Genomic DNA, 24,238 nt, shown 5'->3' on the forward strand with positions numbered 1-24,238 from the left:
TTTCTGATGCCAGCTATACTTACTGTCAGTGACTGGCTCCATGCAGAATCCCAGTAAAGCATGCAGGAAATCCACCACATTATTGAGAGAATCCCTGTTCACATAATCCCTCATGGTCTGCCGGAACTGCATCTTATCCAGTTTGTACAGCTTTGTGAGGCAGTTCTGAGCCTGCAACGATATCCATCAAATCACATCACATCAAAGTACGTGTTTGAGTTTCGCTAATAGGAGCAGGCTATTTTTTGCTCTTGCTTAGCCAGTACTCTGCTGTGCTGTCTAAAGTAACCTCCCCTAGGAGCCAGAAGGTTCAGATCCTGAAACAGAGACAGGTTCGCCTCTGAAGCAAACAAGAAGTTCAGCACAAGGAGACAGTGCACCAGTATGGGTGCCACTGTTTGGAGCTGGTGGTGAAGTCACTGCCAGCCATGTCTCAAGGCCTCTCCTCCTCTCCCCAACCCCAAGGTAAAATCTCACTGAATATGAATGAAGTAGGAATGTACCACCTCAGTCAAGGCTTATTGCCTTGGTGAAGCAGGCATCTTAGCCTTCTTAGCCTCAGGCATCTGATTTTCAGCCTCTGGCTCAGACCCAACCCATTTGATGCACCTGTACCCAGTGAGCAATTTATATCATGCAAAACATTAGCTTTTTATTTAAAAGTTATTAATTGTCAACTTCTTATCACAAAAGTATCCATCCTAGTGGGACCCCATGCAGGCTGGAGTTAGAGAATCTGAAATATCAGCTCTATGGGAAACATGAACTCTCCTGCTACCTACTTAACTTTCCAGTGAACTCAGACATGTGATTGTCCATGCAGTCAACACAAATGGTTCATGCAAAGCAGTTTGGCCAGACAAATGCACAGAAAATGCAGCAGACTTAGACATGTAGGAAGATCTCTTTCCATAAAGACCTCAATTCAATGAGTCTGATAAGAACCTTGGCTCCAAGAGACCTATTCATTTACGCTTGATATGCATAGGCCTAAATGTTTTGCTGGCTCAGCTCCAACACAACATAAAAGCCTAAGTGACATTTTTATGAATATGGTATATGTTCAACCAGTGCTCTGTGTAGAACCTTTCTACTGTTACCACTGGGACTCTCTTACCCCATCTTGTCCCACTGTGTCCAGAACTAACGTTACTGCTGCAGTCTCCTCAGTACCCAGGAGTCTAGCTAACAGAAGAACACTGCATGATACAGAGGCAGCCAATCCGTCTCTGAGCCATCTAGCTCAGATCCCAGAACCAAATTGTAACTCCGTTGGCACAGCTCAGGCTAACCAAAGCCAGGGAGAAGCACCTGGCTCCCACCCACACTGTGGATGGGCACAGTGTAAATTCTTGTAACAGTCATGAAAAATGGTCTCTGCTGCAAGTACAGGAAGCAAGGAGGAGGCATGTACTGGAGAAAGCCTTTGAAAGGCTCACATTTGACAGGGCATTGGACTGATCTCAGGGAGTCAGACTCTTCTGGATGAAGTCAGATGTCTGGGCTACATCCTGGGCACTTTCCACTGCTTCAACTTTGGCAGAACCAAAAATGTAAGGAATCAACAATGACCATCCACCCTGCCCTTCAACGGGGCATGAATCTGCTAATTCCTTGCAGCACACGAACATGCCTGCAAGCACGGTGCACTCCAACTATCAGGAGCTGATGGAGCAGCCCAGCAGCAACCAGTCATAATCACCATTAGGAAAGGTGGACATAACTACACCTTAGACTTCTGGATTCAGATATGCAACCCAAGATAGCTGCACCTCTTGTAAATAGCGCACTCTGTTGGGGTACTGTCAACGTGAAAAATTACTTACACCAGCTCACACCGGGGATTTGCTTCCATGTATTTGTCCCTTCCCAGACAACCCATCCATCGGGGTACTCAGAAGCACCCTGGGCCTCAAGTGCACTCTTAGCAAGCCCCAGGGGCTGGAAGGTAACACGATAGCTGAAAATCTGCTATGGCTGGGCTGCAACACAGTCTGTGAGCTGGGCAAAGAGCAACACATTTACTGTCAATACAGAGAAAGCTACAGAGGGGGCAGACAGCAATCTCAGCAGCTGATGTCAAAAGTACAAGGGGGATGCTTTAATGAGCTTTAATTCTCTTACATTCTCCCGGAATACCTGGTGTCTCAGTCGATCTCCAGAGAGCCCTCGGTGTCCTTCTCCACAACCATAGGCACAACCCAGGGACTTCACAATTTTGATCAGCATTGTGAGTGCCAGCCTATGGGTGCTGACAGATGGGCCTTCATCCTGAGAGTCACAGGGGGAAAGGTGGTGTGAAACCCTACCACAACCACTGGCATTCTGTTAGCATTTTACTTTTAAGAAATTGCTGTCCATTTCTCCTCTCAGACACTCCATTACTGAGTTGTTACTCTTGAAATGTTTACTCCAATTATTTTTCAAATTTAGGGACCAGCCCCCTCCCTTTCAGCTCCCCTCAAAAAGCCATGCTATAAATGCAAAGCTCCCTACATACTGCTATGAATACCACTCAGCACTTACTTCAAAAAATTCTGCCTGAAAAACAGAGAGCTGGCTTGCTTGAGCAGAAAAACAAGCATCTTTTAAAACTGTCTTAGGTATTATGCTAATATGAATTGCAACTTTGAAGGTCAGGAACAGCATCTCTTGGCCAATTCTCATAGCAGCACTGAAAAATGTATGATTTCTGGCCATCAAAGAAAACAAACTCTGCTCACTGGTTTCTGTTTTTCCTTATAAGTTATGAACAATAAACCTGAACAAAATAATTGTGATCCAGGGTTTCAGGCATTTTGACAAGATATTGAAAATGTCCATGCAAGGCTCACAAACTCTGCTTCTGGCAGCTGCTTTGCTGGAGTAGCTACAGTGCTTGGATTCCGCATCGTATTTCTTCAGTGGAACCCCAAGTGAGCACCAGAGCAAAACAAATTAATTTATGATTGTGGTGAAAAAAAAAAGGAGGGAAAACAGAAGGGCAGTTGCATACACATGCATACTCAATCTTAACAGATCTTACAGTACATTCAGGAATTGTATAAAGGGAAGCAAGACAAACCTTTTCTTGTTTTTTGTCATTCTTCTCATATGGTCCTCCTCCTCCTCCACCACCTCCATCACTTCCACCGCCACCTCCTCCACCACTTCCACCACCTCCTTCTTCTCCTCCATCTCCAGCTCCACTAACTGGGGGAGGCCCGAATCCACAGGCTGAACCACCAGAAGCAGCCCCTTTGAGCTGGAAGGATCCTTCACTTGGTCTCTTTTCAGGGGCTTCATTTTCTTTGTTCTCACTCTTCCTCCGAGCCTTTTCTACACAGGGCACCACGCCAAGCTGAAGTAAGCACTCCACAATGTTCAGTGCCACATCGCAAATCCGGGAACTGATGTCATGGTTCAGGACCAAGTAAACAGCCTTCAGGACCACCTGGGACAGTTAAACATTGTATTTAAAGTCAGACTTATTTTCTCTCCTAGTACTATTTAGTGCCTGGAAATTCTAGTCACAGACCAGAGACTCATTATAGCAGGCACAGTACAAACTCAGAATGAAGTACACACAGCCCTCAACCCCAAGAGCCTACAATCTAGGTGTAAGACAAGAAACCACAGGCTGGGCACAGTCAGGCAGAAAAGGAAACCATGAGATGACATCTGTGAGCCTGAGAACACTGCTTCAGTGCCCCAGGAGCTGTCAAGTCATTAAGGGAATGCAGAAAAGGTGAGTTTTAAGGTGCCATTAGAAGAAAGGTGCTATTCAGTTTTATACTATTTTATAGGGAACTTGGTGCATGCCCCAGGAACACAGCCATTAAATAATATCACTTAAGATTTGATGTGTGCATTCCGCATGCACATGCGCTCCTTGCAAGGAGTAATAGGAGTTGCAGTATCTCAGAGGAGACTTTTACGATATGCACAAATGTATCTGACTGACCTTTATGTACTGCTGAGAGAAGTCATATAAAGAGGTGGAGGAAAAGCCCATCAAACCCCTGATCTCAATGGTACAGCTATATTGACAGAAGAGGGACCTGGCTTTCCTCATTCCTTGCCAATTACCGAGAGATCCAGCATGCCGTTCTTGTGGACAAAGTTGTTGGTTCCATCAATGTGATCCGTATCCTCCAAGCAACTGTAATTGATGCAGGAGTCTGTCAGGCTCCGTGGGAGGTTGGCACATGCAAGCGGCTCATGGGGCATCTCAGGGATAGGCACCTGGTTGCAAAGCTTCCTCATGTGCTCACTGAAGAAATCAGCGTAGCCCACGTTGAATGAGGCCAGGGTAGTGTTGAAGGTGGCCACAGTGATGGTGGAGATCTGGGACCGCACTGCAGGGAGGAAAATGGCTACCTGTAAATTTTCATCTCTAGAGTTATGAAATGACAAACTGAGGCTGTCCTTGTCTACAAGAAGGGAGCAGCTCTTAATGCAGCTTGTAATGCTGAAAGACAAGACAGGTTCTTAATTCCTGCCATGGGTACAGGGATGAAAGTGTAGATTCATTTCTTTCTTTAAGCCAGCGTAAATTAGAACAACCCCAAGGTTGCTCTAGCAGTACAGTTCCATGGCAGCTTAAGTTGAGCTCAGTCAACTGGGCAGTTAAATAGATCAAGGAGCTCATCCAGCCTAAATCTAATCCAAAAGGGGGATTAGATTTTGGCTAGCTTTGCTCCCTGTATTGGTCCAGTGCCTGGTCTTAAAAGCAGCACTGCCCCTTCCAGGGAAAAAGGAAGGACTGTGCAGCTGGATGCAGGAGTGAAGGTAGGGTAACAGCAGCACCAATTTGGAACAGCTTTCTAAGGCACACCAGTTTGAAATATTTCATCACACCAGTTGAAAAAAAATGGAGCAGTGTGTTACTAACAGTACCTGTGACAGTCTAAACCATCTCCAAAATGCAAAGCTGACTGATGAGAAAGGCAACTGGTGTCTAAATTCACAGTGCTCAGAGAAGGGACCTCATGACATAGCCAAGCTTAACTTTAAATTGGTTAGCTCAGGTGGTGACAGCATTTTGGCTACACAGGCCAATTCTTATTAAGGATTCACCACGGTTTTACAACTCATGCTGAACTCCAGGCCACGATGTTAGTAATTTCCCACACTTAGTCCTTTGTAAGTAGGTTTATACAGCCCGTAGTGTAGAAAGACCCTGTGTGTCCCACAGTGTTGACTGGACCACGTTCTGCCAGACAGTACGGTAACAAGGCTATGGAATAACAAAGAACCTCTACCTAAGGCTATTTAATGTGTTCTAATGAATAAAATAACATACATCTAATAAGAATCTTCAAGCACTGACTCAGCGATGGACTGGTTATATTATGCAAATAACAACTTGCCAGAGTGGTGTGACTACATTTCCTCATAGCCTGTGCAACCCTGCCAGCACTGAACTAGCACTATTTATTACAAGAAATGTTCTAAGGCCTATGGCAGTACCTTGAACTAGACTACAATTTGGTCTATGATCAGGGCAGGAATTAGCTGCCTGTAATCACAGGATTACTTGCTGGCAAGTGTGACTTTTTAATGGCATTCACTGAAATTTGCATGGTGAAGATAACAATAAAGATGGAATTAGGAAGCTTTGTTCCTGAGCTACCAAGTTTGATGATTATCCAAGGGTAGCTATTTTTTGTTTCACTAAGGTTTTGCTTAGTTTGTTTTGAAATGGGTAACAAAAATCCATACCCAAATCCTACATAAAGTAACTTTCCCTGTGTTGTATCTTTATTTCATTATCACTGATAGGGTGACTGCTGGATGGGACTCACAGAGGCAGGGAAGGAGGACTAAGGATTCTTCATTTACATCCATGCATGCCTGCAGCATGTGCCCATGTGCCCATGACTCTTCTTGAGCAGCTACCTAGGACATAACTATTTTTTTAACTCTGCTTTTCATTGTGTCAGCCAGAAGAAATGAGTTTATTAGCAAATGTCTCCTGGCCAGGGAAAGTAGACAACAGATGGGAAATTATGAATGACCAGTATGCTTGGATATAGTTGGTCACACAAAACAAAAGAAATATATAATATTTGTACTTATTCTCTAACTACAGAACGGTTCATTCAAAGTCATAGACTACCACTAGAAATAGTATGATTTGTCCTATTTTTGCTGCACAATTGTACCTGGGGTACAACTAGAAAAACAAGCATTGCATATGGCTACCTTTTAGAAAATATTTGGCTAGGAAGCTGCTGTAGGGAGTGGGATTACTGTCCTATAGAACGAATGCAGGTCGGGAAGACAGACTCCACAAAACTGATCCAGGAGAAGAGCTTTGCTCAGGAGAGACACAGAGCAGAGATGAAGGAGATGTGCCCACGCTGGATTAGAGCTGACACAAATTCATCCTCTCTCAGACTATTCAGATTTGCTGTGCTAAAAGAGCATGGATCTTTGAGAGCTCCAAGGCTATAGCACATATCATGTGAGTGCATCTGTAGCCTCCTAGGTATGCTGCCTGACAGCTTGTGCAGAGACAGACTGTCCCCTGCTCCTGTGTGATATCCTGTTCCCTCATCAAGGTTTAAGGTTGCACTTGCCACAAGTGAGGCCCAATCTCTATGACCAGGTTTTGCCAGTAGCACTACGCATGATGGAGAAAACAAATTCACTGCGTTTAGGCAGTAGCAGCAGTGCCAGCAAAGTGCTCTGGTGCAGACAGCCCTGCTGACAGAAGAGAGCTTTCCTCTGCTTGGCTAACACTGTTTGACAAAGGTGGTGTTGCCCTGCCAATAGAAAGACTCTTCCTTCTGGAGCAGACTTCATCCCACCAGAGGCTCTCCCATCATGGTCACACTGGCATTGCTATGTCTGTAGAGGGCTCCAAGACAGATGGGCCCCAGGGAGATTTCAAGTAAATTTAAAAGCCAGGCTTCTATTTGGAACCGGGGGAATTAAGAAAAAAAATGTGAATCTGAGCACAATCCAGAAGCTGGGGATTGCAAAGGCACATTAAATACCACAAGATTCCCCATGAAACCACTAAAGTTAGCAATACCAAGTTTCTGACAAAACTTCTGTGCTGGGTTGTGGTAAGGCAAAAAAAACTCATATCCTGCCTTCTCCCTGCTGATGGCTGCCACCTTTTTTGACAAACTGCACCAGATAAACATGAAAGGTTTGGAACATTTTTCTACACAGAACAAAAAAACCTCAAGAGATGCGGGAAAAAAAAAAAAAAAACCGAAAAAACAATTACTCATATACTCATATATGGAAACAGTAACACTTCCTCAGCTTCTTGGAGTTGATATTTCAGTGAAACGTTTCTTTCCTGATGTGTTAAATTTACCTTCTTTGACTGTGTTCTCTCCATGGCTGTTTGAGTGGTCTGGCAGATCAGAGACCAGCGTGTGATGAGAGTGTGAATGCCTAGCGCTCAGGCTCTCCATCTCCGTTGCTGTGTCAGAGCTCCCCCGTCTGGTAAACTTGCCTAGGGTGAAGACAAGAAATACGTATTTACTCATCTGAGAGGCGCTTGGAGGCAAGAGACAGTAACTGAGGTTAGAAACTGAAGGATTGGAGCCAGCAAAAGTCAAGGCCTTCCAGGACCCTGTGAAGCAGAACCAAACATTATAGTGGGATATCTTGCGGGGGTTCATTGACATAAAGACCGAATGTACAAACTCTCTGCAAGGCTCTTCCCCACAGCTGACACCCACATTGTCACCCTCCAGCAGCTTCAGGAAAATAAGATTGGTCAGCACTGAAAGACTCCACCCTTTGGAGCAAGTTACAGGAATTTGGTTTCTTCTCCCCTTGTCCAAAAGAAATAGGTATATTAGGATGGGGAGTACTAAAGCAAAGGATCTGTTGACCATTGGATCTGAAATACATGATTTCACCAAGATATCAGAATGAAAGAACTGTGGGTTAAGCCAGGACAAGAATCTGGAGCCCCTGAGATCAAAATTTAACAAAATTCCTGACTTACTGAAGATATGGGAAAGAGGATTTGGATACTAAGTTTGCTATTCTTGTACAAATCTGTAGGTGTTTGTGTATTAACCATTGACAAAACACACGTGAATCTTTAAGAATTCACTTGGCTAGGCTCATTGTCCTGTGTCCCAAGGAGGGACATGTTTACAATGGAGAGCTTAGCAAATGATGCCGTCTAAGGTGGTGAAAATGAGAAGGCTCTGGCATGGCCTTAGACAATCATTTTGCTGCCTATCATCTCCAAGAAAGGGTGTCAGGATGAAAATCTATGACATGAGGAGTAAGTTTGTGAAACAGAAACAAGGCTTAGACACTGTTCAGTGAACTTAGAAGCTTGAAGAGCCAACATTTAGATTTAAACACTGTATCTTTGCAATATCAAGACAGTGTAAGCCTCACTATCTGAGACATTTTATCTATTTATTTTGTATCCACTTGAGGAAGACTGTGCATATTTTTTGCCATACTCCTAATGACAATATTGCTGCCTCTCCAGACATTTCTCTTTAAAAGAAGAGGATGCAACCATTCCTTGAATCTATTTTAAGCTGCAGTTGTGCAATGCCTGCTACCACTCAGGGAAAGTGGATTGAATTGGTACAGACACGACTACAGGTTGTTACAGTAGCTATTATTCCAGTAAAGATGGTAGTTTTCAGAGAAAAAGTGAACTAAAGCATAAGTCATTCAAGGTCTGCTGTCAGCACAGTTGCCACTTCTACAAACAGGTGTGTAATGCTGCAAACAGAGCCAAGGACATAAGGTGACAATAGGATGGATGAAAAAGTAAAGAGCCCGTGTTGTTCTCTGAATGTTCAGGACAGGAATGACACAGAACCTGGGGCAGAGATAACAATATCTCACCTAATATGGTGGTTTGCCATCCTCCTCTCTCAATGCCGCGCCGGTCCTCTCCGATTCCAGAGAAACTGCCAAAGGAGAAAGTGCTGCGAGTGGGCGAGACATCCAAATGATCCTCATGGAGGAGGAAGGGCACCCCCATCCTTCGTTGCCGCTTCTTCCCAGTATGGTGGAAAGGAATTGACCCTTTGCGCTCACGCTCCCTGTCCTCTTTGCGGCTCTTAAACTGCAGGAGGAAGAGGAGCAAATAGAAGAGCAGGTAGAGGCTTTGAAGCATGGAAAACTACCATTTGAGCAAAAAAGATAACACAGATGTGTGGCCCAAGTGTAACCTTCCACTCTAAGCTTTTTATCTTGGCCATTTACCCTGATAGCAACCATCTGCACTCTGGGACCATATGAGTATTTAAAGGAACTCAGTCTTGCCCTAGGCTGGGATGCATGCCCTTGTATAATTTTATGACATTCTCAGACCATGAGCTAGATTCGTAGAATCCACAAAACTCTGCTAAGTATTTTGGATGGTTGCAAACCCAGAGCTTCTTGAGGTAAAAACATCGGAAAAATTCACTGAATTAGCTGGAACTACAGTGAGCACCAGCACTTAAAAATCAGCACTATTTGAGTACACTTCCCTCATGCAGTTTCAGCAGGACAGTTACTTGTATAAAAATTTCAGTATTGTGTTTGGAATGTGCATATAAAAACCTATATAGTAACACACAGAATCTCTTCCAATGAAAAGAGATGTCAGTCTCACATACGGCATGAATATATAGTCCAAGCAGACCTTCAGCTGCTACTTAGCAGGACATCGAGGTGCTGAATCATAGGGAAATTAAAGAACAATTTTCTTCCTCTCACCTTTTTGAAGATGTTCATCCCCAGGTCTGTGGAGAGATCTGGAACTGCTGGTCTACGCAAGTTGGTCAGTGAAACCTTGGAAAATGCCTCTGTGCTTAGTGATTTTTCCTCCTCGTTACATTTCATTGTAAGATCCTGCAGCTCCCAAAAGAAGACAATAAGCACAAGGAGAAATAGAGGAGAACCAGCTTAAAGAAAAGAGCTACTTCCAAGAGCTGTCATAGGAGCACTGTAGAGGAGAAGGACCTTCGATTCATTACACAAAACACTATTCACACATTTAAAGAAAAAGAAATGAACAAACAAACAAAATTTAGAAACTCCCAGAATTATTGACCTTGTCTAACATGTCTGTCACCACAGAAAAAACGTACAGCACATTGTGCTGCCACAGAAAGCCTCAGGCATGGTTGTCAGTGTGGTCTAGTGGCATGGAAGACTCAGGTTCTGTTATACTCTGATTCTGATCCCAGGTATGACTCTGGGTAGCTGACAATCTTCTTGAGGCCTTGGTTTACATTTATGAGCAATCACAATGGCTACCCTTTTTGAAGCGTTTTATTTAAGAGAATATGCCCTTAATAACATATGCCCTTAAACGTGTATTTTGGAACTGAACTGCAGTAAGCAGCACTGTCCCTTCAAGAGACTTGATTTGTAAAAATTTTTATTTACTCACTAAAGAAACCTAAGACTTCTACATCAGTAAGCATCCTTCACTTGTCATAACAGGTGCTCCAAGGTCTGTCCGTCATAGTTCTCATCATAGTTCATATTTGTGAAAGGCCCTATAGCTATAGCACAGAATGTCCCACGACAGTGGAAACCTTGAGACTAATTTACTGACAGTTCAGTAGAGGGCACTCTACTCCCCTTCTGCACTGAGCCACACACATTACAGCTGCCTACTGTAAAGAAAGGCTTTGCTACACAAGGTGGCATAAGCTCAGCTTCTGGCCATCTGTTCTCATTAAAGATCTGATGCCACTTTTCATGAGATGTTTGTGCAGCTGACCTGACCAAACTCCCTCAGGATAATTTTCTTCTGCCTAAATATCAGTTTGTTTCCAATCGAGATGCTCTTTTTCCTTGCTCCCCCATCAGAAAGGTTCCGCTAAACAACTGGGTCACGTTAAAATACCTTTTTGCTTTCAATCCAGAGATAGCCATATGCCAACGATAGATGAAGCAACTCCTATGGTATAGGAGGTTTAGATTCTGGCTAGCCAGATTGCGTATTGCAGAGCTAGCGAGCTCCGCAATACACAGGTATGCAGTTTTATGCATATGAAAGTCCAGCAGAAGCCGGTGACTGTCTCTGCAGCTGAAATCTTAAGCACCAGTTATAGTGTTTGCAGGACTGGGCTACTGGGGACCACACATTCTTCAGAGACTTTTCAGACTAATCAAAGACTACCCTTGAATCCTTCCTATTGATTTTATCAACACAAGAATGAAGGAGACACACAACAGAAAGATTCCTCTTCACAGTTGTTTTCAGTCACATTCAGTCAAGGTATGCTTTTAAACCATTTTGCATATATGGCTAAAGATTCACAGGAGGAGTCGTATGTAAAATGCAATAGACAGCAAATCAGGATTCAACCACAGGTGCTCTCAACAGCGAGGCCAGCAAGTACTTCATATGGCTCAGTTCTCAGCTTTTACAGCTCACTAGCCTCTTCTGGCTGGAAAACATCATATGAATTTATTTCATATTCATTAGCTTTGTCCATTAGTTACTAAATCAGTGTTTTATTAGGCAGCTTATGGTCACCAAAAGGACAGAGTGAGGATCAGGGCCTACTGTGATACAAGCCATACAAACACACAGAAAGATACAGTCCCAGTTCTGAAATCCACTTAGGGTAGGTATCAGGCAAACAACACTAAAAAAATCAAATTACAGAATCACCTTAAATGTACAGTGTGGTATATGACGTATTTTAATGAATCAAGCTAGCACTCCTGTTGAAGACTGATTAAAAATGTGGCTGTTCCATGCAGTAGGCTATGTGGCAATTATGATATGCACAAGATGGATAAGAAAGCAAAATAGTTTTAGGGCTGCTGCTCTAGGTTTTGTTGTTTCTGTTTTCTATTGCCTTCCTTCTGCATGACTGTATGGCTACCAGCTCATTAGTACTTTCTCTCAACTCTCAAGATATTACACTTGAGAGTCTTGGCTTTATATTAGCATTGCAGCGAGCACTACAGCTGCATTGGTCTTATGCTTAATTTAAGCTTTGGCTCTTTGCCCCTGCAATGTTAGTGCAAGACTGTAGAGGTCTGTAAGCCTCTGAAGGTTTCATTTCCTAGACCTGCCCTTACACCAAATTCACTGCATACAGATGCAATGCAGGTTTCCTTTATCACATGTTGCCAGGTCTGAAATATCTTTAGACTAAAGTCACTTTCTAGAGGAAGCTAGTATTCATTTTATTCACACTCCATCCAGTACCCCTTTTCCTATGCAACAAGGAGTGCTGGCATGCTGCACTGAATCTTCTTCTACTTTGCTGTTCAGTTTACTAGGCAATACATGGAGGATGTTTCTCACGTTTTCTCGATCTCAACTGCTTTAGCCCAAGCTTACATTTGAAATGTGATTTCAGGCACACAGAAACCAACAAGAAGTATGAGAGTTTTGCTGAGGCTTAGGAAGATGCAGGAAGTTATGCTGATAAACTGCAGAACAATAGAAAGAATGTGGATTTATCAGAAAAATCTACTGGTCCCTGATGTGATTTGCAGGCAGCTGGTTTTGTCTTTAATCAGTTTCTGCCTGCCACTTTTAATCTATCCCACTGAAACACAGAGTGCCAATATTTTTGAGAACTTATTGATCAACCTGTGAGCAGAAATGATGACATTACGTTAGGAATTTAAGATCTGGACTGAAAAAGCAGGCTTTGAGCATATCCCTGTGTCCGATGAGCTGGTGAAGTCTCAGCATACAACCCCTTGTGTTGATAGTAAGAAATGACAAATCTTAGCCCCCTGGAGGTGGCATTCTCTCCTCTGACAAGCAGAGAGCCTTAAGTGATGAGACTCTGAATTTAAGAACAGCAGTTAAGTCCCTACAGCTGGCTGGGATGAAACAGAGCCTAGGTGTCCCTGTGCATTGCACAGATTTCAGTCCTCAGAGTTGTAAAGAAGGGGGGCATGAGCTGAAACTTTTGCTGCATGGAAGACCATTTCACCTCCTCCATCACAGCTGTTCTGCATAACAAATTGGAAACCTTTTTAAACAGGATTCCAATTTGATGAAGTACAGTAAAAATACACAGGACTGACACAGAGGTTACCAAAAGCAATCAAATCTAGCCCTGGAGGGAAGAATGCCCTGGACAGAGTCCTCACATTAACAGCTAGAAAGTACCCAGTGGAATTGCCAAATGGATTTAACAGAAAAATGTTAGTGAAGAGCAACTGAGCAAAGGAATCTTCTGCAAGAGAAACAGCCTGGAAAAGCAAGAAATAGCCAAGTGTGTGAAAGGAGAGAAGTGTTTCACTGTATAGAGAAGAACCAGCACAATATTAGTGCAAACAGTGCCTATGGAGAACAATCCCATTCACGCTGCCGCTGTGCTGAGAACCACTGACTGCACTCCCTGTTGTGCTAGCAGCTAAATTTGTTAACGTGCAAAATAACCGGGTTGTTATGAGCAAAGGCAAAGGGACAGTATATGCACGGAAACAGTGAACCACATCAACAGCAATATCTTCCAATTCTCCCTCCAGGAGATGATATTAAGGAGGATTTTCTGTACATGCACAGCAATCCTATAAAATCCCCATGCAAAGGCAGATTAAGACTGAATAGTAATTCATATCACCTGGCCTTTATGGAGACATGTCAAGCTTTTACAGGGATGAAACAGGCAACATCTTCTAGAAATGCCACTAAAGTATAATACAGTTTAAACAATACTGCTGCTGCTGAGCCCTTAAAACCACAAGTAACCACCAGCCCTCATAAAAATCATAAGAATGGCTATAAAATCCTGAGATTTAAAAATAACAGTACTAATATTTACACTGTTTATGCTTGTCTTCTGGTTTATGAGCATCTGGGCTGTACAGGAGAAAAGATATTTCACCTTTCTCCCTTATAAAATGACAGGTCAAAAACTGCCAGAGCTCTACAACACTGAAAGCAAGGATTTTAAGAAAAAACACCAAAAATTCTGAGAGTTCTGACTCAAAAAAAGACATTTGACAGCAACATTAACAGAAGACAGAGCCTTTTACTTGAGGTGTGTCATAAAATTGGATTGCAAAAATAGAATCTGTATTAAATTTTGCTAGGCAGTTCCATCAACTTAGTAAATCAGAATTTGCTGTTAAAAGCCCACATGACAGGAAAAGAGTGCACAACCTAAAAGGAGCACAAATCAACAAGGAGATTAACTGAAACTGCAGCAGCATCCCCTTATTATCCCTGGAACAACAGTGAGCTACCCAAAATAAAAAAACACTTAAGCTCTAACAGAAAGACCTTTACTGCACCAAGGTCAGGAGCCTAGGGTTCCTTTTCCAGCAAAACAGGGAGCAAGTCTTGACACCTATTAGGACAGTTTGTTTCGTTGGCAAATATAAAGGTAAAAGTTACGCAATAATAACAGCAGGAGAAGAAGTAACAACATGGAGGGGTTTTTGCTCATTGCCACTGTTTGCAAAGCCTACTCCAATATTTTAACCCAAGTGTTTGCCTGGAATGTGCAGAGCTATACCAAATGCAATTCCTTTCCTCTGTTTTGCGGGGTTACACCAAAGAAGCTCAGTGAGTCTAAGCATTACACTGTAACGCAAAGGCAGTCTGATTTCTTCTGACAGCTACATTAGTATATTCTCACATTAAAAAATAATGTTATCACAGTTCACCCTAGATTAATTATCCCAATCAACCCTCAGGCTTTCAGCAGTCACCAGCTCTGACACTCTGCATCAAATTCTGCCTCCAAAACCCTCATTGTTCTCCGGGTCTCTTGCTGAATCGATGCACATATCTGACCTCTGGGCAGTTTAACCAACACCAAACCTGTGCTTTTCACTAGCTGTCCAGCCATCACTTCCCAGCATCACCACAACAGTTGCTATTTTCTTATTGATGGCAACTGCTTACCTGAGTTTTGTGGGTATTCACCAGAGAGGGTGCAGCAGCCACCATGGAGCTGCTGCGAGGTCTTGGTAAAGGGGCGATCTCTGGCTCAGGTGGTTTCTCTGGCTTTTCCTGTAGCATATGCCTCAGCCTCTGCAGGTAGTACATTAGTGACCACTGTGTGCCCTCCTCAGACCAATGTGGCTGCAGCAGGCAGCGCAGCACTGCCACATCAAAGTATGTGGCATAGCGAGACTTCTGGCACGGTGGGATCACCAAGGACACCCTGTTCCAAAAAGTAAGGAGTAGAAATGTTAGTTGTGAGGCTCCTTAGCCCTTCTTAGGTACTCAGCTCTCTGAATAAAGAACCACTCAACAATGATCTGTCAAGTTTGTATGTTCAACTGTTCTTAAGGGGTCACTCCTGATACCACAAAGTTTTCTTTGATAGCTGGAAACCAGTTCTGTCCTAGCATACATGCTGGTCCACCCCAAAAGAGCTCTAATAAGACGTCTAAAATTTAGCCACTCGTCAAGAGCTGTAAGCCATTCTCATTCTCCTGTGATCTGCAGAAATCACCAGGATGTGCACACAGCTGTGCCTGCTTGAGCTTGCAGGGACATTTGACACTGACCCTTTGGGACTAAGGCCCTGACTGAGGAAAGCATTACTGAAGACATTTAAGTGGATATTTAGCTTTCAGCTCCCTAGAGGACTCAAGTACATGCTTTGTTAAGTGTTTTCTTGGATAGGATTGCTTTCTTAAACTGTGGTCTGAAGATAAGCCTCCAGCACCTGCGCTAACTGAAGAATTTGTTCAGCTGGAAACAGACAACCCTTGAGCATCTGCTGTTCAGATACTAGTAATATATATTTAGGAGTGGTTTACATTTGTACACATCAGGCCTTACTTAAGAAGGAACAGGCAGGGCAGCTAGGTTAGTTAACCCTTTAAGCCAATTAAATTGATTCTTATACAAGTAAAAGTTACCGTTATGGACACTCTTTGCCAAGGTGTGCTAGAGAAAAGGACCATTTTTAGCCTTCATTATGATTTTCTTGCCTTTCAGGTGGCATCATTTCCTGATGGGTTTTAGTACGGAATTTCCTAAGTATTGTAGAACTTAATGCATGCAAAAGCAAGATGTCTGTAGTAAGCCTCAGAAATGAGACTCCAGAGATTTCATATTTCAAAGGGATCATATCTGTTTTCAGAGCCAATCTTATTGCAATAAAATGCCCCAACTTTTTTAGTATTTGTTTTTTACACCACTCCTCTCCCAGCAGAGTACAACTGGCCTGATCTACCCTCTGTACAGTCACTAGCTGTTAGGAGACAATCTGTCAGAAAAGAAGCAGTGAAACGGAGTCAGAGGAATGAGAATCACATGGCAAAAGAAGGTGTGAAATGCTGGGGGTGGGGCAGGAACTCTGGAGATCTATCTATTTTTTTTGCCTGCGGAAGTACACAATTTGAATGTTTCCACTCAGTGTCTTAGAAACACACCTCCATGAACTGAGTACTTCTGTGATTTTTTGATTCTATAAAAATCAACAGCACTTTCATGAATTGTACTCTCAGGCATTTGAGAATCATCACAAGAACATCAAATATTTTTTTAAAAACAATTTATATTATCAATTCTGCTAAACAACATGCAAACAGCATTGGCAGGACACCCCCACCTCCTGCTGGGTACCACCACATTCTGAACATCCAAGGCCACAGTCCAGCAAAGCATTAGGGAACAAGCGGCAATACTGCCCAGTGGAACCTCTAAGTGCTTAAAGTGAAGTGCATGCTTAAAGTGCTTTGCTGGATCGCTGCCCAGTGCCACAGAGCTGCCCCGTGCATCCAATGCAGATATAGGACTGGCAAAGGAGAAAGAAGTGTGCAGTGAACATTGACACCACTTGGAATCACGTGAACCCTGCTCCATATTACACGCTTGGAAACAGGGGGCAGGTGGCAAGGCTGGGCTTGGAGCAATGCGTGCATCTAGAACTCAAGCCTGCAGGAGCTGGTCTGCTGCCAGGCCCACAGGCCAATGTTGCAGGCACTTGGCGACTGCAGACCAGCCCGTCTGTGTCAGCATATGTCACTATATGCAATCTATAGATTCAAAGCTTCTCCCCTAGTGCTGTATTCAAGGTAAAAATGTTACAAGTTTGACGACTTTAAAATGAGCTGTTATAAAAACCTGAAAAAACTGAATTAGGAAGGAGAAAATAATGACAAGTGGCAACATTCTATAACATTTTCCCCATAAACCCGATGTGAAGGCTGCTTTTGTCACAGTCAAGATTGTGTCACATAGATGCAGCCTGTGAAAAACCATAAGGATAGCTGGGATACTCAAAGCATCCCAGCAAAGGAAATAAAGCCCATCACCTCAGTAGCAAACGTAAAGGATGATGCATTGCTCCCTGGTCACTTTGCAGGACCCAGATCAGTGTCTGAGTCTAAACAGTCTTTCTTGCTCCCCTGTATGCAGAATAGGCAAACCCGAGGCACAACACAGCTTGGAGCAAGGCATGTTCTCCTTATGAAATATTTTCCACCAAAGTCCTTCCTGCAAAGTGTATTTCCCAGGCAGTGTGTTCAAGACAGCAGCTTGGATAAAGGGCTGTGGCTTTATTTGCTTCACTGTTAGACTGTATCATCTGTAAATGGAGAATTTCACTGAGTGGAGCAGGGATAATTAGCCAGGATCAGAGGAACAAGCCATTTGCTCAAGAAGTGTCTGAGGAACCAGAAATTAAGCTTGTGATTCATTTAGAAGGAAACCTAGCGTTCGTATAATCAGCTCTTGGTTGCCTGTGACTGCAGGGAGAGTGGAAAGGCAGCCTTCCTTCCGCGCCAGCCCAAGGACAAAGGAATACTGCGGCTGTTGGTACGGAGAGTAAACAACATTTGTTCCCCAGTTGTCTGTTGCTTGGCAACCAAAGCTCCCTGTACAGTTTTAACTGATCAATGAGTCCTGCAAATGAGGAGACATAATGATGCTCTCTTCAAAGCCTGTCTGAAGCTTCATCCCCATAGCAACCACCAGACCCAGCTTCACAAATTGATCACCTGATGCTGTCTTCTTAAAAGGCTGCTTATTTTTTTATGGCTGTGCACTCTGAGCAGTAGTGTTCACACACAGAAAGGCAGTTCTGTCCCCAACTTCAGTTTTACTGGCTCATATTAATACCAATTAAATAAAGACCCAGAACTGACAGCAGGCTTGATACAAAATCCTGAGGAAAGCCTCCTGATGGGATCAGAACCCTAGAGAATAGCTTTGCCCTTTCCGCCAGTGAAAGGGTGCATCAATCCCCTTTTTGAAAGGGTGCATCAACCCCCCGTTCCTAGATTATATCCAGAAAACCCACTTCATCCCACATTTCTTCTGTCTCTGTAATGAAGCAATTTCTTAAAACACTGCAGTGTTTTGGATATGACATTTCCCAAAACAGATAAGCAACAGCACCAAAATTTTCAGGAGGAGTTTAAGTGACACTCCTAAATCCATAGAGACCTAAAAATACAGCTAGGCTTCCCTCCCTCTCCACCCCCTGAAAACACTCATCACTTTCATTTACTTTATGACACTACCAAGTGTCCAGCACTACTGAAAATCTGGTTCTATCTTTACCTGCCCAAATCTAGATTAAAAGAAGTTAATTTATCAGTGCCATGCTGGAAGACCATGGCCTGAGCTCCACAGGGCAAGCTGGGAGGATGTTTGCGTGGCTGCACTTCTTTGTTAGGCTGCTCCTTTGGGCCAGTAGTCTAAAGCAAGCTAAGCAGCAGGATGCAGAGAAGGCATAATGAAGGCAATGGAGAGAGGCTCGCAAAAATCCTTTGCTAAAGGCAAAGAAAATTGCATCAGAAGGAAGCCAGAAAAGATATCGGCTGCCTCAGGCCGAATCTAGCTAAGGAGGGTTGAACCTGCAGGTTATTTGTTAGTGTCTTTAATGATAAGAAAGGAACATATTAGAAAAGACCAAAGAAACCGTCCCAACAGGCCAGCTAGAGATTTCTCCAATGAAAGTGGCATTGAATATCAAGTGTCACCACCTTGTTCATCACCCAGAACTGAGGTTTGTTGAATTAAGAGTTTGAGATAAACATCCAGCACCCTTGGTGTGTACAGACAACACCAGATTCAAGATAAAGGACTTCTGTGACCTCCACCATTGAGTCACACAAGCCTGCTGAAGGGGTTTGTACCTGGGATGTGCGGTACCTCTCTCCTGAGAGGTTTGGGAGGATACGCTTCCATCCAAGGAATTTCCACGATGACATGCTGAAACAGTGGCCTTTGGAGGTATAGAATCTGGCTGGGTTGTCTCACAGACCACCTGTAGTCCCTTTGGATAGTTTTAATAAAAGGAAATAGGTATATAAACATATGTATCTCTCCCATATTAGTTTTCTTACTGCAATTTGTGCTTAGACATGACTATTACTTATACCATAACACCATGGTAATACCATGGAGAAACTGATCAAGCCTGGGGCTTCTCAGTACTAGGCAGTGTACAGGCAAAGCATAAGACATGGCTCTTGCCCAAGAAAATAAGTAAGATCAGGCTTCCATCCTGTAAGATAGGATAAGGCCAAGGAGATCCTGACAACTACACTCAATACCCTTTGGTTCCACAGCAGACAAGGTTGGGAGCCTTTGAAAGAACTGTAATTTCTGGAGATGGAATACTTTAGGGTGGTAACTGCAAGTACTGTTTCAATATTAATTTCCCCCCTCCCTCAGCTCCTTATTCAAGTTTGTCTAACCTTAGCATAGAATTTACCTCGGTATGTCCACTGTCCAGATTAGGGGATTCACAAGTCACGCTCTGATTGTTGGTGGGAGAACTTCTCTTAGCTGAGAAAAGAAGTAAAAGGAGGTCATTTCAGGAATCACCTCTAATATTAAAATGTACCCCTGAAAGGATAAACCAGAAAACAAAACCAAACCCAAGGCAGCATCTTTCTGCTGCAGACTTCCTAGGCATTAGCCACAGCCATAAAAAGAAAGAAGGACTGTTTTAATTTTTGCATAATTCTTTCAATTGTTTTGTCAACAACATTGTCTACTGAAAATCTCTATTTCTTTAAAATTAAATTTGAATATAAATTTTATCCTAAATCCATTTGGCACCAAATTGTGTTTTCCTGTGCATACTAGTGCCTTTTATTTCAGAGCTCTTGCTCCTCCTATTTTCACATATATTCAGCTCCTTTTCTAGGTTACATCTCTCAGAATGTATTGTGATTTCCAATTTGACAAATGCCTTCATCACAGGAAACACACAAATGTCATACAGAAAGTTTGATCAGCGATACTGTAGAAGAACAAGGGCATCACAAAGACTAGGATGACAATTCTTGAAATCCTGTCACATCACAAGCTATTCAGATGTGACTTAGTATCAGACTGACTCTAAACAAAACATTGCAAAGCTTCTTCAGTAGAATTTTTTAAATTTTTTTTTTGAAGGAAAATTTAAGCAAATTTAACTTTTTTGTCCCAATTTGAGACAGCAATCCTAAGATAGCAGAATATTCCTTGATATAAAGAACCTCATTCCAATTTCTATTTCCATTCTGCTGAAAACTGTTTCAAAACATAACAGAGTATTTTCATTTCAGACTTTACTCCTGCAGTTATTCTTTAGGGATTTTCTGACCACACTCCAGACCTATGGAAAAAATTCCAATAGTCAAAGAAAACTTAGGATTAATTCCTTTTGTTAGTTCCAGGGCTGAAATCCTATTTTTTAATTCCAGAAGTTGAGGCAGAGGTAGGAAGAGCTAGATATCAAAGATGGTTTTAAATCATTTGCAAGACTTGAATCTTTTCAATTCTGGACTGTCCCAGAGGCCTACAAAGCCTTCAGGACAAAATATGACACCCAAAATGACTTGTCATCAGAAAAATCTGATTTAGCGAACTACATTTTCACTACTGTGAAATTAAAGTTCCATGCTTTAGAGAACCAGCAAGCAATAGTACAGCAATATACCCAGCACACTTTCAATTCACTACCTTGTAGGAATTATGCAAAACTATTGTCTAAAAACATAAAAGTAAAAAATATTTTTTAGAACTAGGCCAGACACAAAGGCTGGGAAGCCTAAACACCCAACTGCAGTCTCATTATGGCTGCAGTACAAAGGAGGAGCAAACCCTTCCAGTATGCAAAAGCGAATTCACAACCTAAGCCTTCTTTGGAGCCTCTTGAAACTACTTTGTTTAATTTCATAACATGGTGAAATTCAAATTTCAGATAGGAGGAGACCATACTCTGCCAACTGTGTGCTCTTCACTGTTAATTTTTGAACCATGCCAGTCTGGGAAAGCCTTCCCCACCCATGTCAGGCTGCTGCTAGATACTGCCTTTGCCCTTCTTAGCAACTAAGGAAGATATGGTGAAACAGAGATATGAGGCTGACAGGAAATTGTAACTCTACTGAAGAGTTTCTAATTTCCTATTTGTGATCTCTCTCTCATCTCCTATTTAATGATTATGCAAATGTCGGTTGACTCTGAGGGGAAACAACCTTAAACTACTCTCAAAGGTTTGACTAGTTCCTGCAGGATTGACATATTCCTTCAAATATGATGGCTACAGAACGTAAGGCAGCATCAGGCAAACAAAGGAAAGGTTTCCCAGCCCTCAGGAGCTACATTACCACAGCAAAGTCACAGACCTGTAACGATGTTCCTGATTGGTTTTACAAGGGCGTTGAAGGCAGAAACTTCAGGCTGCCTGTGTTCCCACATAGGCTGCCAAATAACAAGGCCACTAGCCAACCGAAATGTCAGGTCAGACTCCTAGAAAGACAAAGGTTGTATCACACAAGCTCACACAATAGAACGTTGTTTCCTGTCTAAAAGGACTGTCATTTCTCTGATGCACAGATCTTACAAGAAATAAGCAATACCATGTGCAGTTCTGTGGTCAGTATATGCTAACTCAAGGGCCACTGACACTACTCAGCAGACATTAATACATTTCAAGTGTAGCTATTAAAAAATAATAGGGAAATCTCAATACAAAAATATATAAGAGGCTTTTTCCAAATGAAATTTCTATACTAGTTAGTCAACCCAATTTCTTCCAGGACATTAAGCTATAAAAGAAAAGGCCATTCCTGTGTCAGAAAGCATCCCTTCTGACCATATGTAACCACTTAATATTTACTATTCAATCTCTGTCTTAGGATTTACACTCTGAGACTTGAACTTCTTGCCCCAAAAGAATAAGAATACTAAATATTAAAATATTGCTTAGAAATTGGGAAACATGAAATATAACAAATTACTATGAAATAGCAGTATACAATAATGTTATTATTATTAGCACTGTTAATACCTGAGCTATGTCAATACAGAGACATTGGTACTATTTACACTTGTGCCATCACTGTTTTACATATGCAAGTAGCTGAAATCATGTAAATTAGTACACAAGTAAATCTTAGCAGGATCAAGGTGCAGGTATGCACTTACTTGACCTAAGGTCAGATCTACATTAGGAGGCACTGATGTTGGTATAGACCAGCTATCCCCATAAGGCAAACAAACATGGTAATAGCAGTTTTGGCAGCATAATTATAGCTGCACCACTGTCTCCTGTTGACATAGCTCCACATGCCTCAGCGGTTGAAAATGATGATGCAGACAGAGCTCAAGGAATGGCAGGAGCTGACTGCTTGTAGCTCTCCAGCCCTTCTATTCCCTACTCTTCATTAGTACCATCTCATCATAATGAGCTCACAAGCCTTGTTATAAACTAAGCTTGTATTTAATTACTATTTTTATTAAGGAGCACCTTGCGAGGCTTTTGGAAGCGATAGCAGTAACGTGTTGCATTTTTACTTTGCACTGCTAGCTTTTGGTGACATGCCAACACTTTTATCTACAGTTGTTAAGTTACAGGATTACACGCATCCCCCTCACCCCCCCAAAAACCTCATTTAAAAACACATTGCTAAATACACAAATCCTCTCAGAAGTTAGGGATTCCATCATTTAGGTCTGCTTGTGCCAACATATATCATCTTCCTTGAGCACATGCATTACTTTGGTTATCTGATCAGATAGTATCCTTCCCCAGAGACCTCTACCTCTGTGAAACACAGAAGGGACAATGCTGACTTAGTGAGCCAGTTACATGCCTCATTTACCTCACCTTTTTTGAGCTTTGCTTTGATGACAGAAACATGCATGTTTTCATGGACTTTACAATGTTCATCACTACAGTATCTCAGAGATCTCAGAGATTTTCAAGGTAAACCTGAGATATTGTTATTAACCCCATCTTGTAAATGGGAAACTACATCCCAGAAAGATTAATATAAAAAAAATGGAAACCTAATCTCTAATAGCCAGGGTCTACCTCCAGTTTCGTTTCATTTATTCAAAGGGCAGCCCACATTTGTGTGTGTAGCACTGGGAAGAATTCAGCATTTCTTCCTGTCATGTCCCAGTAGCTTACAGAGAAAATGTGGAACTAGTAACAAGTATGAAAAATTTGGGCTAAATAAATTGAGCAATACTGTACAGGAACTCAGTAGCAGAAGTAGGGAAAGAATCTAGCTCTCCAGACCTGCTTTCACCTGCCTTAACCAAAAGGTTACTCTTTATCTCCTGTACTTTCTTATCTTCTTCAACTGTTGCAGCATACAAGGCTGGATTAGAACAGATAACAGCCTCCATCACTTCATGACTTTATAGAGCTTTTCAAAGCACCTACTCTCCAGAGCCAGTTTCTCTTCCGAGGCCTAGCTGGGCTAAGGGCTAAATGGCAGCCCTCCAGAGAGGCTAAAGACAAGAGGCAGGAGTCAGAGCATGCAGAAAATGTCTCCTCATCACACCACTCTGCAAAGCTGATGCACTCAGCATAAAACCAACAGAGGGACCTGGTAGACAGGAAGCCTGCAGCCTGCTTCCAACTTCGGAACAAAGGAATGCTCAATTGCCTTTGCCACTGCCATGCTTATACCACTATCACACATTCCTGGTAATTAGCATCAAGATGATTAGTAATGACAACAACAAATACCAGTGGCAGCCCTGTGGGGGAATCCCCCAAAAGCTAGCAAGGCCCTTCTGAGCAATGGTTGAGAATCACTGGAGCAAGCTAAAGCTCACGATCCTTTCTGCAGGTTCCAGGGTCCCAAAGACTTCACAAGGGCCACAGACCTGTGACATTCCCAAGGGCTGAAAATGGCTCACTTCAGATTGATTTCCCTTTGTGTCTGCCTGATGCTGTGGTGATTGTTCATGTCACTGGAAGTATTTCCTCCTGATGGCAGTGGTATTCTGCCAGTTTGTTAAACCATTTCCAGTGGTCACCCAGTGTGCACTGTAGGCTGAATTAATTAACAATCACAAAGGCAGAATCGTTCTTTTCCTGCTCAGAGGTGCCTCCACACAAGAACCCCA

At 42.6% G+C, this 24,238-nt stretch overlaps 1 protein-coding gene across 3 annotated transcripts in view; it reads right to left on the bottom strand.

The window, feature by feature from the left end:
• Positions 1-24,238, bottom strand: part of UNC80 (unc-80 subunit of NALCN channel complex) — a 132,478-nt gene that overhangs the window by 98,347 nt on the left and 9,893 nt on the right. For 2 of the 3 annotated variants that reach the window (XM_075512555.1, XM_075512556.1), the window contains exons 5-15: positions 21,499-21,622; positions 19,596-19,669; positions 19,015-19,154; positions 14,819-15,080; positions 9,691-9,825; positions 8,830-9,052; positions 7,316-7,456; positions 4,069-4,337; positions 3,065-3,433; positions 2,125-2,271; positions 24-171 (exon numbers count right to left, since the gene is read on the bottom strand). In XM_075512555.1, the coding sequence (XP_075368670.1) occupies positions 24-171; positions 2,125-2,271; positions 3,065-3,433; positions 4,069-4,337; positions 7,316-7,456; positions 8,830-9,052; positions 9,691-9,825; positions 14,819-15,080; positions 19,015-19,154; positions 19,596-19,669; positions 21,499-21,622 (2,032 nt within the window). The remainder of the gene's footprint in view (positions 1-23; positions 172-2,124; positions 2,272-3,064; positions 3,434-4,068; positions 4,338-7,315; positions 7,457-8,829; positions 9,053-9,690; positions 9,826-14,818; positions 15,081-19,014; positions 19,155-19,595; positions 19,670-21,498; positions 21,623-24,238) is intronic. The other variant, XM_075512557.1, reaches the window with a different exon arrangement.

This window comes from Mycteria americana, chromosome 9, assembly GCF_035582795.1.
Source record: "Mycteria americana isolate JAX WOST 10 ecotype Jacksonville Zoo and Gardens chromosome 9, USCA_MyAme_1.0, whole genome shotgun sequence".
Lineage (NCBI taxonomy): Eukaryota > Metazoa > Chordata > Aves > Ciconiiformes > Ciconiidae > Mycteria > Mycteria americana.